Source organism: Scophthalmus maximus, chromosome 19 (genome assembly GCF_022379125.1).
Source record: "Scophthalmus maximus strain ysfricsl-2021 chromosome 19, ASM2237912v1, whole genome shotgun sequence".
NCBI classification, from domain to species: domain Eukaryota; kingdom Metazoa; phylum Chordata; class Actinopteri; order Pleuronectiformes; family Scophthalmidae; genus Scophthalmus; species Scophthalmus maximus.
In genome coordinates this window covers 19,038,860-19,054,840 of record NC_061533.1, presented here as the reverse complement: position 1 = coordinate 19,054,840, position 15,981 = coordinate 19,038,860, and the positions used below count along the sequence as shown (strand labels likewise).

The 15,981-nt window shown below is 42.3% G+C and overlaps 1 protein-coding gene across 1 annotated transcript in view; it reads right to left on the bottom strand.

The window, feature by feature from the left end:
• The window catches only part of si:dkeyp-14d3.1 (transmembrane protein 132C), a 119,737-nt gene extending 113,223 nt beyond the window's left edge, over window positions 1-6,514 (bottom strand). The window contains exon 1 of the mRNA XM_035641034.2: window positions 5,590-6,514. Within this exon, the coding sequence (XP_035496927.2) occupies window positions 5,590-5,650 (61 nt within the window). The 5' untranslated portion in view covers window positions 5,651-6,514. The remainder of the gene's footprint in view (window positions 1-5,589) is intronic.
• Window positions 6,515-15,981: the final 9,467 nt, after the last annotated feature.

The following is a 15,981-nucleotide window of genomic DNA, read 5'->3' as shown; positions in this document are numbered from 1 at the left end:
ATTAAAATTCAATAGTAGTTTTTGGGGCTGCTGGTCAGCATTCTACTGCATGAGCACACCACTCTGAATCTCAAAGAGGTACGCGGCTCTCGTTTTAACATAACAATTGTTGAATTTTAACGTAAACTCGGCAATCAATCAAGCCAGGCCACAAAGAAGTCAATGGGCCTTGACAATATGTACCTGTCAGATCATTCCCTCAAATGCATTCAGCTCTGATACCTCTGATAGACAGCGACAGCTCTGCACACAACCAAGTGCTCCACTCTCGCAGATGTAGTGACAGCCTTTTGTCCGGCCACCTACCTGCGATTACTCAGATCAAAAATGCATAACTCATTGGAGTTATGGATTCATCTCTGCTGACAGGAAAACCGCAAGACCAGGCTGAGGGGCAGCATATAAGAAGCTATGCTATAACTGGTTTTTGGCCCTATGTTTGTGCTTGCTAGAAAGACACAATAGTTGAAAGGAAATAAGGTTCTTGCATGTTTTCATGTAGTTTGAGCCTCAATGCGGTATCCTGCATTACTGCATAACAATCTAAGACTGTGGGAGGATCTTCTAGCTGTTTTTGTTTCCAGAGAAAGCTCCCAGACAGACCAATGACATTTTATTAATGTGCTGAAGTAATAAAAACATAATCCACTTCTTAATCTGGTGTTGCAGTTTGTTTTTTATATCACATGATTCAAAGGTTTGCGTGTTACAATAAACAATGAAAATGCCTTTTCTATGAGATGCTGTAATAGAAAAATAGCTGCACAAACCTATGCAGAAAGTAAACAGGTTACACTACAGTATAAAGCTGTGAATGCAGAAAAGCTGCATTTTAGCATTTGTATCAAAGCCCATGAAGAAAAATAGGTGAACAAACAGAAACATCAACTCAAGTAAAGAGCTGTAACCATTCCTAATGAACTGCATCCCTGTGTTCCTCCTCTTTAGAATTTGCAGGGTATTTCAGTCAGTTCTGGTGTTACAAAAATATTACATCATTTGGTTTAAAGTATGCACTTGATCCTGCACTATGTGACTTCAGGAGGTGGTCACATGAAGAGGTAGTCATGTCGGCCAAAGAACTGCTGCTGTGGCATACTGAATTTCAGAAAGCTGTTTGAGTGTTAGGGGAACTTTTTTTCTTTTCATCAGTACTACAGAAACTTTGGCATAATCTAGTAGTCAGTGACTTCTTAGTAAGATTTGTTTCACCATGCAAATGGTAATGGCATAGGGATAGCAACGGTACTTAGATTCAAGCACACACGTGGATATTCATAGTGCACAAAGGGTAAACACTGTGAATTAGGCGATTCCCTGACTGTCCCTCTGGTGCGACCATGAAGTTGGCATTTTTTGAATGTGAGTGAATTGTCTCAACAAATATTGGTTGGGTTACATAAAAACACTTTGTAGAGGTGTCTATCCAATTGGAAAGATGTGCAAAAATAGTCATTGTCCCCAGAAGATTACTGACTTTGGTGATGCCCAACTTGTCGTGGTGCCCAGACGATAGATTGTGACAAATTTGGCAAATATGTTCCCTGACTTGTCTGAAAAACAAAATGGTTCTCACTTTACTCATCACTTGACAGATGTGCATGCATGATACAGGTAACTAGAGAATTTTCAAGCTGCCTGGTTGTAGTTCAAAGCCTTTCATCCCCACACACCGTCTGTTCAATAGCTCCTTTGCCACGTTTAAACAGTTACCGTCCATCATGATGCCTGTTGCAGTGGCTAGTTCATTTCACTCGAGTGAGTTAACCAGCTAACTAATTCCTACCATCCAACGTCAGATTTTTTCGTGAGTATCCCTGTGTGTTTTATTGCAGGATATTCCAGCTAGTGGAGCCCGGTAACATTTGTATAAACAAAGCCAGAGCTGGTCCAATTCAAACAATAGGTCTAATTAACTGAAGAACAACACAAACCCTGCAAAATATATACTGTCATGATATTGCATCATTATATTATACTATACTATATTATAAGGTCATGTTAAATAACCTATTATTACAGGTTTTAAAACTAATATTGTCACATTTTGGGATTTTATTAATTCATAGATGATCAAAAATAAATTGATGATTACCATGAATTAATTTCTTTCAAATCAAAGTATCCGTTTGGAACAGTTGCATGTGAACTGGTGGTTTGGGCTACTTTCCCCCTGCTGCACCACTTCTACCCGACGCAGACAGTCTGGCTGTGAACTCCCCGACAGATTTATGAGGAGGAGGCCCTCTGTTCAGAAACAAGTATCCACTGATGAGAGAATACTAAAAACACTGCATCAGCACATTTGTCAATTTTTACAATGACACCCCCCCCACACACATACACAAACACACACACACACACACACACACACACACACACATTCACAGCCCCTTCCTGTAAAGCTTTTACACAGATTCCCTCTATTCCCCTTCTCCAATCATGAAATTTGATTAAATTGAATGTGAGATCACGGTAGTTATAAAGGGCCAATTAACACAGGGCAGATGGGCTTTGTGGAAATATTATGGGACATTATACTGATGATATATGAATTTATGGGGGGCAAAAACCCTCTTTTGACTCAGTGATTGGAAAGCTACGATGTATGCCTCCCACACCCACTTTAAGCGTAATGAGCATGAAGGAGCAGTACAAGGGATTTAGATGAAGGTCCACCTACTCAGTCACCTACTCTGTGTGTTTCATGTAATGGTCGTTAAACAAACAAAAGTTCACAGTGTGACATATAAACACATAGCATGAAATATTTGTGATGGTCGATAATTACACAGTAGAGGAATGCCTGCGCCGGGCTCTTTTTCTTTCTCCTTCCATGAAGAGAAACTACGTAAAACACCCAGGCAACACCAAATTGGTTCAGAGAGAAGAGAAAACTCTGCCTCTCTTTATCAGCATCCTCTGTCGCAAATCTCAGAAGTGCACCACAGTGTGCTAAAAAGCACCAAGCCATGGATTTCTTCTGTTCTTTTCATGCTCTATGAACCATGAATGAACACCATAACTGAGTTATCACCTGGTAAATGACATGATAGGTCTTCATCAGAGGCGAGCTCACTTACGACGGAGACTCATTTGAAACTGTAACGGCCATACGCTCCTGATACAAGCTAAGTGAGTATGCCGAAAAGCTTGAAGCAGATTTCAGAATCTGTAGTTTCTCAATTAGACTTCCTGGACTTTTTTCTGTTGAGTTGTCAACATTATATGGCCCAAAAAATTACATTCTACAACTAATTTATTAAGCCAAGCATTAAGGCAAACATGATCAGTCTGCTCTCAGCAGGAACAGGGTTTCTTTGCATACAACTGTGTGTCTCCATTAATTTGAGTCATATTTCACCTTTTTAGTAATTTTGAGAAAGATGCAATTTTCTGTGCAGTATGTCACCCCTCTCTCTTATTTCCTGGGCTTGCTCGCTCAAGGACAAGAGTCGCGAGGTTTTAAGAACTCGCCAGGGGCAGAGGAAGAGGAGCTGGATGTGTTTCCACAGCACTGGGGGCCACTGGGCCACAGCGGTGGATCATTCTGAAGACAGTAACAGATCAAAACTCTTTCCACTGAGAAAAAGTCAACAAAACAAAAAAAGATTTCATTCCCAGGACGAGCGGCACCCCTTGACGGGGATAAAGAGCCATGAGGACAGACACGTGGCGGAGACAAGAGACAGCATGGGCTGCGTGCTTGGTACTTAAAGATGTAGACTGGAGGCTATCCTTGCTTGATCCCCTTTTGGATCTTGTTAGGCTCGAGGATAAGATGACGGGAGGGAAGATTGGATATTGCTCACAGGAATCCCAGCAAGGTCTCTCGTCAAAAACACACCTAGTGGCTTCATTTAATAGGGGGGGACAGAGTTTTTTAAATATAAAGGAAATAAGGCCAGTTCTCTTTTAACAGAAAAAAGACCTTTAATACCTATCTTCACTTTATCACAATGACATTTTATTCAGCAGATTTATTGGAGCAATATTTTAGGCCCGGTAACATTTCGGCTTTTCTTTAACAAGGGGATAGGGACACAGTCACACCACAAGATTTCGCTCCTTAATTGTGGCGCTGATACGCTGTGCAGGCATTTTCCTAGCACAGATCTGATCCTCTCATTTCCTGGAGTGTGTTATCAATTTCCATCCCCATTCACAGTGAGACGCTGTGTCCTGTAGCTTTACGACACACAACGCTCAATTAGGATCCGACTGTGTGTGGTTACTGAGAAGGCCTTAGCATATGGCAAACATCATTTGGGCACACTTCAAGCCAGTGAGTCAGCACTTGTAACAGAGACGCTGTCAAATAAGAGTCATCCTCTGAGCCCTGACAAAGAAGCATCATCAAGGTGTGTGTGTGTGTGTGTGTGTGTGTGTGTGTGTGTGCACAATGGACGCGTTACATGCAGTCTGAGAGGGTTTAGTGGTAACTCTTTCCAGAAATGCATTTTTTTTATAGGACCGAAACTGATCAATAATTGGCTGTGGGCTTTTATTTGAATACAATCCGATTATGATTCTTTATTAGTCTCATGGCAGAAAAACAAAACGAATGAGGAATAGTCCCCTTCAAAGATTTTTTTTCATTGCAACTGATATTGAGTTCACTATTTGCAGCTGCAGATTGATAGATTTTAATACACATTTGAAAAGGTGCAATGGGAAAAAGCTCCCCGTGTTTGATAGGAAAGGAAGCTGCTAAGGCAAGGAATTTTCTGAAGGGAAAATTAACAATAGTGGGCAGGATACATTTTCCAAACAGCTTTTTGGATTAAACCCTTTCCCCCCTCACAAGACAGAAGGGATTCATTAGCCGGACCACCAGCGGACCTCAGACCTGCGTATTCTGGCTGCAGGGCAGCCAAAGTTAATGCAGCTCTCCTCCATATGACCCTAAATGATTGATGGTATACATCATGTTCACTGGAAGTGAAATTTACATTATTTTAACACCAACTTAGATAGAAAGGAAGAAAGTTTTTTTGTCATTGCGCCACATGATCTCATTACTGTCACGTTGTGATTTTAGCTATATGAAGACGTCTCACCACTGCAGGTCTGTGTGATTTTTTTTTTTAGATGAATTTTGATGTAATAATAACAGAATTCGTGAGGTGATGTAGCCCCAGTGCTTCTGTTGCACACGAGGATCCATGTCACATTGATATTTTCCTGAGATGAATGTCATTTCAGGCCAAAGCTGTTGCACCTGGTGCAAAGCCACGCTACACTGGCCGCAGTGGATTCTTCATAATATGTAAAATAAAATATTATATGAAATTATTCTCAGGAAGCATAAGTGAATTAGATGCATGCAGTATAATACTATATGGAGCATTCAATTGTATTGTATTCATTATTTCAATCATAGCATACTGACACTTTCGCACAGCAGTGACTGACATGATGATATTGCCCTGCCTCCCCTGTCTCTCAGGTGAGTCACAGTTTCTGTGACCGCGTTATGGCAGGCTGCATATTGTTTGTTCGCATAAAGAAGAGGGAAGAAAACACATATCAGTGGTTAAAAGAGTAGACCACAAAACATTTGGGTAAATCGGCTGAAATTGTACTTACATCCCAAAAGTAACAGCGCCGACTGAAGTGCAAGGATGTGCAACATGTTTCCTTGAGCCATGAGGAATGAAAGAATCCCCCACCAAAAAAAAATATATATATATATATATATGGAAGCCGAAATGGCTTAATTCAAAGAAAATATCATACTTGCAGCATCGCTAGTAAAAAAAAATGTTCTTGTAAAAATGTCATGCCTCGTGCAGTCATTTATGCAAAATATGATTGTTTTTTTTTAGATCATGGCAATTTGCTTGAGCAACAGGCTTCAAGGCTGTCAGTTGTGTCGCATCAGCTGGGGTTTTTTTAGGAAAAATTGAAGAAATGAAGAGAAGGAAGTTGCGCGCAGCCTGGCACCACTCTTTGGAGCATTGCGCTCAGGCGGCTGCTGGAAACGCGGTGACACGTCTGCTGTGGTACATTTCTTCCCTGATTTTTTATATAAAATGATATTTAAAAAAAGAAGGGTATCCGATCATTCTTTCCCCTCAGTTGCTCGCTTGGTCCGCTCTGCATCCTCTACTACTGAAGTTGCCTGCTGTGTCGCGCCTATACAGTCCAACAATTTGGGACGAACGGACGCAGCTCGACATCGTGTGCGGGTGACAATAAAAGAAAAAGTGGAGAACTTTAAAGGCGCACCGCCGGTCGGCATGCGCCCGCACCCGGGCGTTTTTTTGTTGTTGATCCAAGTCCTGACAGAGCGCAACTCCAGCGGCAGCCCGCAGCAGGGTTCCAGTTACACTTTGGCACCAGGTGGATAAAATCTTCTGCGAAAAGTCCGGTTCCAAACCTTCATCTGCCTCGGGGTTATTTAGACGAGCTACGGGTTCGGCGGAGCTTACGCATCGCGTGTCCGTCCAATGCGCGTCGAGAGAGGCAGAGCAGGAGAAAGCATATTGCTGTGACATGAACTGTAGCGCTGGCTCACATCGGGGGCGGGGGGGGGGGGCGGGGTGTTCCCCGTACTTCGCGGAAGGTGATGAGAATTACCATAAACATTTCTTATCATACGCTTTTTAACCAGAGCCCGTTCTCAACCAAAGCAACATCTGTCACAGCCTTTTCTGAATATATGGCTCCCTGTCGACACCGTCACCTCCTGTGCACACAACAAAAAAAAAACAGATGCCCTTTCAAAGTTGTTGAAAGCCGGACAATCCAGCTGATGTGCATGAACGCATCGCTTGGCGGGCACTGGCGACCCCGTGTGGCACGACAGTGGAACTACAGAGGCTTTGTGCTGCTCAGGTGTGGAGGTGGAGGACAAAAGGCAAGAAACATCCAACACTGTGGACACTAAAGACAGTTGAATGAGTTCAGGTGAATGACTGCTAAATACATTTTTATTAGATGTAAGTAGTGTGGCTGCTACTACAGCTTATTTAATAATAGACTCATCTGTTGGTTATTTTCTTGATTAATCAATTAGTTGTTTGGTCCATAAAATGTCATAAAATGGTTAAAAATGTTTCTCAAACCCCAGGATGACGTTTTGTTTTGTCCACATACCAAAGATATTCCGTTTTGTGACATAGAGGAATCAGAGAATTTTTTCTTTTTCCTTTTTTTTCATAAAACATGGCTACTTTTTGCCTTTGCCATGTTATTCATTCAACAGTGCAGTGCGTTGAAGCATGTCTGTAATGCTCAACGGTGAGTTTCTAGGTCCTCTTTTCCCCATACGCCTGTATATTCAAGGGCATCAGGGACACAAGGTCTTTCCGTGCATGAATACATTCTGTCTTAAATATGTTTACTGTAGCCTTCTGAAATGACAGGATGTAAAAGGGTAGATGGCAGGACTCTATAAGACTGGTATGTCAAGTTTAGCCTGTAAAATTAGAAACCCTGAAGGAAGGTAATGTAGTCCAAGCGGCAAGCATGCATGACTATCAACTCCGAAGCAAACATTTATACATGGCTTTATAAACATGATCGCATATTTGTCTGCTTTGTTTTAATTTATTTGTTGGTAATCTAAAACAGGATTGTGGCTAAACAGAAACAAAAAAAACAGAAAAATTGAAATGTAAATTGCTTTATTGCTGTAATCTGGTGATTGATTAAACCACACAGCAGATTATTATTTTCTTTCTGTGCAGGCCACATTGTGCTGTTGATGGAAAAATAAAGAAAGATCCACGAGAAGATCAGATGAGTCGCCCCACACACTCCTGAGGAAGTGTTTTGTTGCATTACTTGTCCGCCTGTGCTGCGATCAGCGCAAAGTTAGCGCCTCACATTAGTTTGGTTTGCATTTTCGATTCAAAGAAAGAGAGTCGTGCTGTTTAGAGATGTAATTAATTCAATTAGTACTTGTTTTTTGTTTGTTTTTTTTTGAAAAGAAGGCAATGTCTGTTAATCAAAGATTAATCACACAGTAAGGCACCAAATACTATTGTGAGTGTTTTAATTGCGAAAAACGGAAATCGTAGGAGCACCAAATAATAATGCCGTGTGTGTCGAAATAAATGCATGATCTGTTGTACAAGATCAATTTTGTATAATTCAGCTGTAGGGAAAGTAGTATCACAACAACCTTTACTCTGTAGGTGTGGGCAGCAGCTCATATATACCCAGAATTACCACGTCATGGCTGTTTGCCTTGTCTATCCAGACTCATGTAATAAATGTAGTGAAGACTTAAATAGGGTTTTACTTAAGCTTATAAATAATGTATTAATCGATGAGTTATAAATATGTTTTGAGGTTTTTGTGACCTCTGGCCACAAAAATCTAGTCCAAGTGAATGTTTGTGCCAAATTTGACAAATAAAAATCGCTCCTGGTGTTCCTGTCATATCACTTTCACGAGAATTGGACTGGCAGACAACCTGAAAACGTATCGCCTCCCGCTACGGATGTTGTCAGAGATTGTTTTTTTAAAGGTCTAGCAATGACAAAGAAAATCACCCAGGACACTACTTCCATTCACACAGATTAAGTGTATGGATGTCACTTCAGTTAGTTGTTGTGAAGATGTTTGTGAAGGAAAGCGTGAGTCTGAAATCTCTTTGACCACTGTTACATCCTTTGCATCTACCTTGATTTTAAAGTCATCCTTTCTGTTTGGACTTCAAATTCCATTTGCTCCTTAAGGAGCCAGGCTTTTACTCCCCTCTCAGTGTGTGCAATTTGATCCTGGAAACAAATTCACTCTTCTACAGCTGCAAAAAGCATTAGAGGCGGGGGGGGGAGGACAAAAGTGTAGAGCAGTCCACCTCCGTGGGTTTAATGGAGAGCTGGAACATCACTCACATAAAGGAAAGGCTGGTAGCCATCCAAAGGTTGCTCATTCTAGAGCCTGACACTCAGTCAAATCCCTTGAAGCTCACGCTACACTGAGGTCCATTCAGCTGCTGGAAATCAGAGAGAGCACCAGACAGAGCCAGAGTGGCTTAGGTTACATCATCTGGGGCTGCGAGTCATTAACGAGACTGGTCGACCTCCTCCGAGTTCTGCACATGGTCAATCCATTTCCCAGGTGAAGACATTGGCTGCTGTAAAAGCTCACACACCATCCATCCATCTTCAGAAACGGGACACGTTAGATTGGGAAATGTAGAAGTTTTAAAAACTGGTATGGCAATTTCAGGCAACATTTGAGCGGTTATCCAGGAGGTAAAAGAAAAAAAAGGAACAAGCGGTTGTGTCTTGACAGACGTGACGTCTGGATGTGCAGACCTCTCCCAGGACAGGTGTTAAGACTTTGATGTCTTGAGAAAGGTCTCAAGTCTTTGATGTCCGGAAAAAAAAATAAAATCTGGAAGCTTTCATGCCTTGAGAATTAAGTGAGGACTGAAATGCCAGACCCATTCGACGCCCGCGCATGCAACAACACACTGCATTTCCACCACCAGACACCTATCGCACCATTTTTACAAGGGAATGTTCGGCAATTGATTTTTCCTGTAAGGACACAGAGTTTCTGTAAAGGATACAAAAAAAAACATTGTGGGATGTTCAGATATTAAGAATAGCACATGGGTAAGTAGGAACACACTAGATGCTGTGTTTCTGAAGTGTCCCATGGTCACCCCATAACCTTCAGTAGGCCCGCAGGGACACATACCATCCTATCCTTTATTTTATACATAATGAATCGTCCCTTGTGTCTTCTTTCGGGTGGTATCCTTCATCCATGACCTTATCCAGCCTCAGTGGCCTGTCCTCCAGTCCGCTGGTAGACAGGAGGCCCAAATTCATCACCACCTTTCATTTTCTTCCCTGGACTATCTGATCTATGATAGCATTAATAATAAGCGCTGCAGAATGCCCCGTCGCCCTCTGTGCCTTGCCCACTGCCGGCCTGCACAGATTACCACCAGCCATTCACAGCCCATTAAAACTGTATTTACTTATCAGCCTCACTGGGGCCGTCACTCTGTTTTGAAGACTGATGCCTGGAGGGAAGGCAAAGAGTGACCTTCCTGTAGCCCTCAGTGCTGTAAGTCACTATGGTCCCATATGATTTGTCCTTTACTCTGCTGCCACAACTCCACCGAAAGCAATGCTAGTGCCTTTCAACAACAAGATGTCAACACTTTGACAACTTTTGTGAATAGAAAGAGAAATGAAGGATGTTTCTTTACGGCAGTTATAATTGATCGTTTTGCGTTAGAGGAATTATTAGACATTTTGAGAAATACTCAAAGTCACTTTCTGTCGAATAGATGAATAAGTAGACAATATAACTCTATTATCTGTCGTTAAATATCAAGCATTAGCCAGTTAGTTTAGCTCATCATCACAAAGACTGGACACAGGGTAACTGCCAGCCTGGCTCTCTTCAGGCGATATTAGCTCTAGTTTGTTTAACGCTCAAAAAATACGAAGTGTACCGTTTGCCCTCTTTTACTCAAACCATTCCTTTAAATCAATCATGAAACTGCTTGTTTGTCAGAGGTGGGGAACCTTTTGTGGGGCCATTTCATTTTTTTTATAACATCCTTCGTGGGCCACACTAAATTATTTAAAACATTTATTACACTAACGTTTCTGATGTGATGGAAGTGCCTCTCTTTGGCATCTGATGGCAGAGGTCACGAGGTGGTGGTGGTGGTGATGATGATGATGAAGATTGGTTTTAGCCAAAAACTTGCACTGACAAATATGTACTTTTTGTATGTGTGCGTGTGCCCACACTCACAGTGATAAAAAGGCCAGTCTCTGTCTCAAGCATCATTAACAGCAGTAGATAAGCAGCTAAACTGGACAGATACAAGGTTATGCAGGGAAGTCTTGTAGTTTTTTTATTGTTTTTTTAGGGGGGGGGGGGGGGGGGGGGGGGGGGCGCTTGTCTGCATTTACGAGTGTTGAAAAATGTATTTTCCTTTCGCTGTACGGTGTTCTCGTTCTTTCCACTAGCTGAAACAGGCCAAACGTTCCTTGGAGGTTCCATGTTAGTGAAGTCCCTTATCAGCGTCCACTGTGTGTTTCCAGTCAAGCTGGACCACATCTGGACTGAGAAGGATGAAATATTCTGCACATGTAACAGGGAATCCCGCCTGCCACTCTCTATTCTGGTACCATAATGGCACGAGCCGCGCTCAAGTCATCGGGATCGAGGCGAATGTCAGTCTTCGGCCGCTTAGCTCTGGTAGCATCAGTGTCCTCTGCAGTGTCAATAACTTTGCCTCCATGGCTGCAGCTTCTCTGTGTGCCAGGATCCGCTGCACCTGCTGCGCCAGCTGCTGCTGAGGTGGGCCTAACGTTTTGTTTCTTGGTTGTCAATGCCAAGACTTCATTTTTGCCCTCGCAGGTGCGTCCGTTGATTGGCTGCTCACTTACCTTTTCATTTACCTTTTCAGGACTGGATCCCAAACGCCTGCCCATAACGCAGATGACTGAGCTACTTTCAGCTCTTCTGAGGGTTTTAGTATCTTCCAGCTCACTGTTTTTGATTTCTAACCCACCACTTAGTTTTTTCCCATCTCACCACTTTCATAGTGTCATTTTCAATAACTGCAGACAGCTGTTTTCAGAAAACCCACTATACGCTACAAGGTGACTAGAGTGTTAAAGGGCCCATATTATGCTCCAGGCACCTTTTCAACCTGCCTCCACGTATATTTGGTTATCTGGGGTGTCTGCCAGCCCACGAAGAATGAAAAGAAAACAATGAGTCATTGATTCGTGGTTTGGGTTGGCCGTGCAGACGGTCTGTAAACGAGCCATTCACAGCCCGGGCGTCAAGTGACGTAAGTTGACTCCTGCTACTGGGGCGACCACGCCCCCAACCTGAGCAGCACCTCCCCCCTTGAAGTGCAGAAAAACAGATCGCGTCTACGCCATAATTTTCTCCCCACAAGCGAACGACGACCGCGAGCATGGCCAAAAGATATAATAATGTTTGCTCTGTTGTTGGATGTACAGACCAACATAACGCCGGACTGGCAACCCATCTCTTTTTGACAGACGGAGCCTTTCCAACTGTCCGAGGCGAAGCCCCGGAGGAGGCAAATGTACGTTTTCAAGATCGTATGTGCTCTAGGGCTGGGCGATATGGCTGAAAACTGTATTACGATATAAGTGTTCCGGCTGGCGTAGCTAGGCTAATTTTTTTGTCTTTGTTGGAAGAAACCGGAGCAAAGAGTCTAGCTACGCTGTAGTTGCGCAGCAGACCCGGGGAGGAGCGAGGCGGAGCGATGCGGGGCTTTGCGGTACACGAAGGGAGGGGGGCGAGGAGTGAGCAGGAAAGCGCTGGAATCGACCATAGTCTCACAGGGCTGTTTATACAGAAAGAGGAGGGTGCTGTGTGGCTTGATCCTTGAGGTGTTTTGAAATGGAATGGCAAAGACATGTAGTGCACACACCTGAAAACCAATTGTGTAAAAGGGGGCATAATATGGGCCCTATAATGTTTTACCCCAAAGGAGCTAGTTATTTTCCCCAGGATTTAGAGGAGACAAATCCAAAGCTAAAAGACAATTGAATACTGGAGACACTCAGGCTGAGTGTGTGGCATGGATTCCACTACAAATTGGAAACTTTCTTTTGAGATTCTACTCCATGTTGACGTAATTTCATTGCATGAGTCCTACAGATTTGTCAGCTGCACATTCATGCTGCAAATCTCCCATTTTACCACATCCCATAGGTGTTATATTGGATTCAGACTGGGAAGGAAGTAGGACACTGAAGGATACTGAACTCAATCATGGTCATGAAATCAGTCTGAGATGAGTTTTAATGTTTGAAATGGTGTATTATCCTGCTGGAGGTAGCTATGAGAAAATGGTATATTGCAAGGGTTGGAAAGTAATGCTCAGATAGATCATGGTATTCAAACGATGATTGATTTGTATGAAGGGGCATACAAATCCCCTTCATACATGTGAAGGCGATTTGTATGATTTGTCCAGACTGTTGACTGGTGTTTACACAAGGCAGGTTGGGTCCATAGATCCATGCTGTGAGCCTGTGCCCACTGCAGCTTCAGACCTCTGTACTTGGCTGACAGGACATGGTCTTTTACAGCTGTAGTCTCATCCACCTCGAGGTTCGACGTGTTTTGCGTTCTGATGTCCTCTTCTTCTAACCACTGAGTGAAATGCTAATGTTGCTCCATATTTGCTTGATGTGAAAATATGCAAATATTTGCTTTAGTGTTAGCCATATCAACTTTAAATTGGTTATGTCAGTGTTCACAGGTTTTGTGTATGAATAAATGTACTTATTGAAGGCAACAAATGATGATATCAAGTCACAGTGACCACACTATTAGCGCTTAATTAGCATGTTTCAGTGCTCTGTTTGCCTGAAAGTACGTTGCAAGTTTCCCCGCAGATGGGTTGAATGCACGTGTCATTTTATTTGACTGACAGCTGAGCAATCATGATAGCATACATGGGACAAGGTGAACTCTTCTCATTCTTCCTTACTCAGACAGTTATTTTTTTTTTATCAGCTAGAATGTGTCATGGTCTACTCTGGGTGTGCTTAACTTCCCCTGACCTTTAAAAGGGCTGATTATTTCCATCCACAATCTTCACTCGGCAATATGCTGCCAGCACAAAAGGATATTAGGCCCAGACTTGCCGGGCTGATAATTCTAGCTCTCAGTATGGAACTGAGGGAAACCAAACCACAATGGTCTACCACTCTATTATCATTTCAGTGCCTCCACCTTCACCTTCAGCATTGGTATTCTGTCACCTTTTACCACGGTGTGCAGCGTCTTCACACGCTGAGTGTGTTTTCTATTTTATTTCACCCTAAAGTACTTCAAGATTGGGCCATGATAATTAACTTCTCATTTATAAGTCACACTCCTTGGACAAATTGCACAGCTTTGTATACCCCAGCATACTTTGTAGCGAAGTAAATCTCCTTAGTGTTGGGGGACTCCCATGCTTGAGCTCCCTTGGCAGCACTATTTGATAAAAATAGAGAGAATCCAAAGGGGACAAACAGGGGTAAATATTTAATAGATTCTTACTTTACTTGTGGTAATCTCATAATCAGAGGTTCGAGGGGGTCACATCTATCAACCGGGGAACCAATAAAAGTCTTATTGTGTCTTGCTTCCTTTCACCTCAGGAGGAAATTTGAACCAGATAAATGATGGCCTTGTTTCAAGGGAGGCTCAATCTATTGCCAACGATTTGTGGCCAACAAAGTAATTCTGATACCGTTCTTTGTATTGATAGATGGGGCTTAAATTTAATAAAGAGCCAATTTACTCTAAAGGGGTATAGGAATGAAAGTATCTCTGTGCCCCCCCACCCCCTCTTTGCCTCCATCCTACAATCCAAGTCAAAAATAGACGGAAGGAAAAAGACAAAGAGCACGAGTGATGTTTTTGATCAAGCTTTGTCCTTAACTCCTACCATTATTCGTCGATACCTGTAATCCCAGTGGATTGTTCCATGACATGAAGCAGAGAGGTTACATTTCTAGATCAATGTGAAATGTCTGTGACTTTCTGAGGTCATTCTTTATTAATAGGGTTGAATTTTAAGCTGAAAAATGAAAAAAAAACTAAAGAAAAACTCAAACAAGCTCAGTGGTTTAAGTCATAATAAATTGAGCATTTCCTCAGGGATAGTACAAATATTAATGATTCAGAGGGCTTTTCAAGATCATTTTCAAACCTTACATTTTGAAAATTGCAGGCACTTCACTAACAATGCAATGGTTTGTGAATGACACTGAGGCTTGTGCCATAGTGAAGTTTGCAAACTTCCTCAAAAACCTGCATAAATGCTGAGCTGGGGTCCTAGGAGGGGGGCCCTGCAGCTGAATTACCCCCTTTTTCATGGCCAAACACTGGATGTATCCTGCCACCTGCTGTTACTGTTGTCTGACAAGAAACAGTATGCTCCTGTAACCACATGGTGGTGAAGGTACAAATTAACCCCAGAGCGAGAAAAGAGATTGTCTGTCCCACCAGGGAGCCCCGGCAGGTGTGTGCACAAAGATTTAAGAATTTACCACTGGCAGATTTTCCAAAGGAGAGGTGAAGTAGATTATTCAAGAGCACAAGGCTGGAGAGAGTAAAGGAGACTTAAGAAACAAAAGTTGAATTCTCTGCAAGCTGCCATCCGTCAAGGGAAAAGTGCTTTATTGATTTGACGACTTGGACGTGAAACTAATATTTGTCTTGAAAGTGACAAAATTGGAATTAATCAAATCGTGTTTTCCACTCCATAGGAGATGCTCAGCTCTCAGTATACCAAACAGTTTCCCATTGCAATTCTACATTTATGCGTGTAAAACCGTGCACTCGTGCATGTGCAGTATTATGACAGACCACTGATCCTGGGCTGTGGTCTGTTGTGCTGCACTGCTGCCACCTAAAGACAGAGTTTGGATCAGCCATTATTTGGTCAGCAAATCAAACAGCACCCTTTACTTTATCAACATAATTCACACACTGAAGTCAAAGCATAAAAATAATGAAGTAATTCGTTAAGTAAGTATTCATTCATTTTATTGCATTTTACTCCACAGAATCTCTAGTTTTAACACCTGATTTCAACATTGTAGTCACATGTCCCCTTCATGTGCTTTTTTTATAGCCTCAACACTCAAACATCACCATCCAAACAACCCACATTTACCATATCCTGTTGGTTTCATAAAAACTATTAAAATAAATGTACTGGTGGTTTCACTTAAAAAAAGAAAATGTGTCCGTTGAACACGTGTGTCCGTATCAGCAAGACATTTATCGCATAACTTTCTAAGCGTGATACAGTTTGTCAGCAACAACATATGTTGTATTAAAATGCACTGTTACCAACCGAAGCTGCATTTTAAAACCCAGACACAGATGTGTTGAAAATGACATCTTTTGTGAGGGAGAACTCCTCGGCAGCTTTCAAAAGCAAGCCATCTGTCACCAAACCCAGACACGGCAGGGGTTTGTTTGCTAGACAGGACAAAG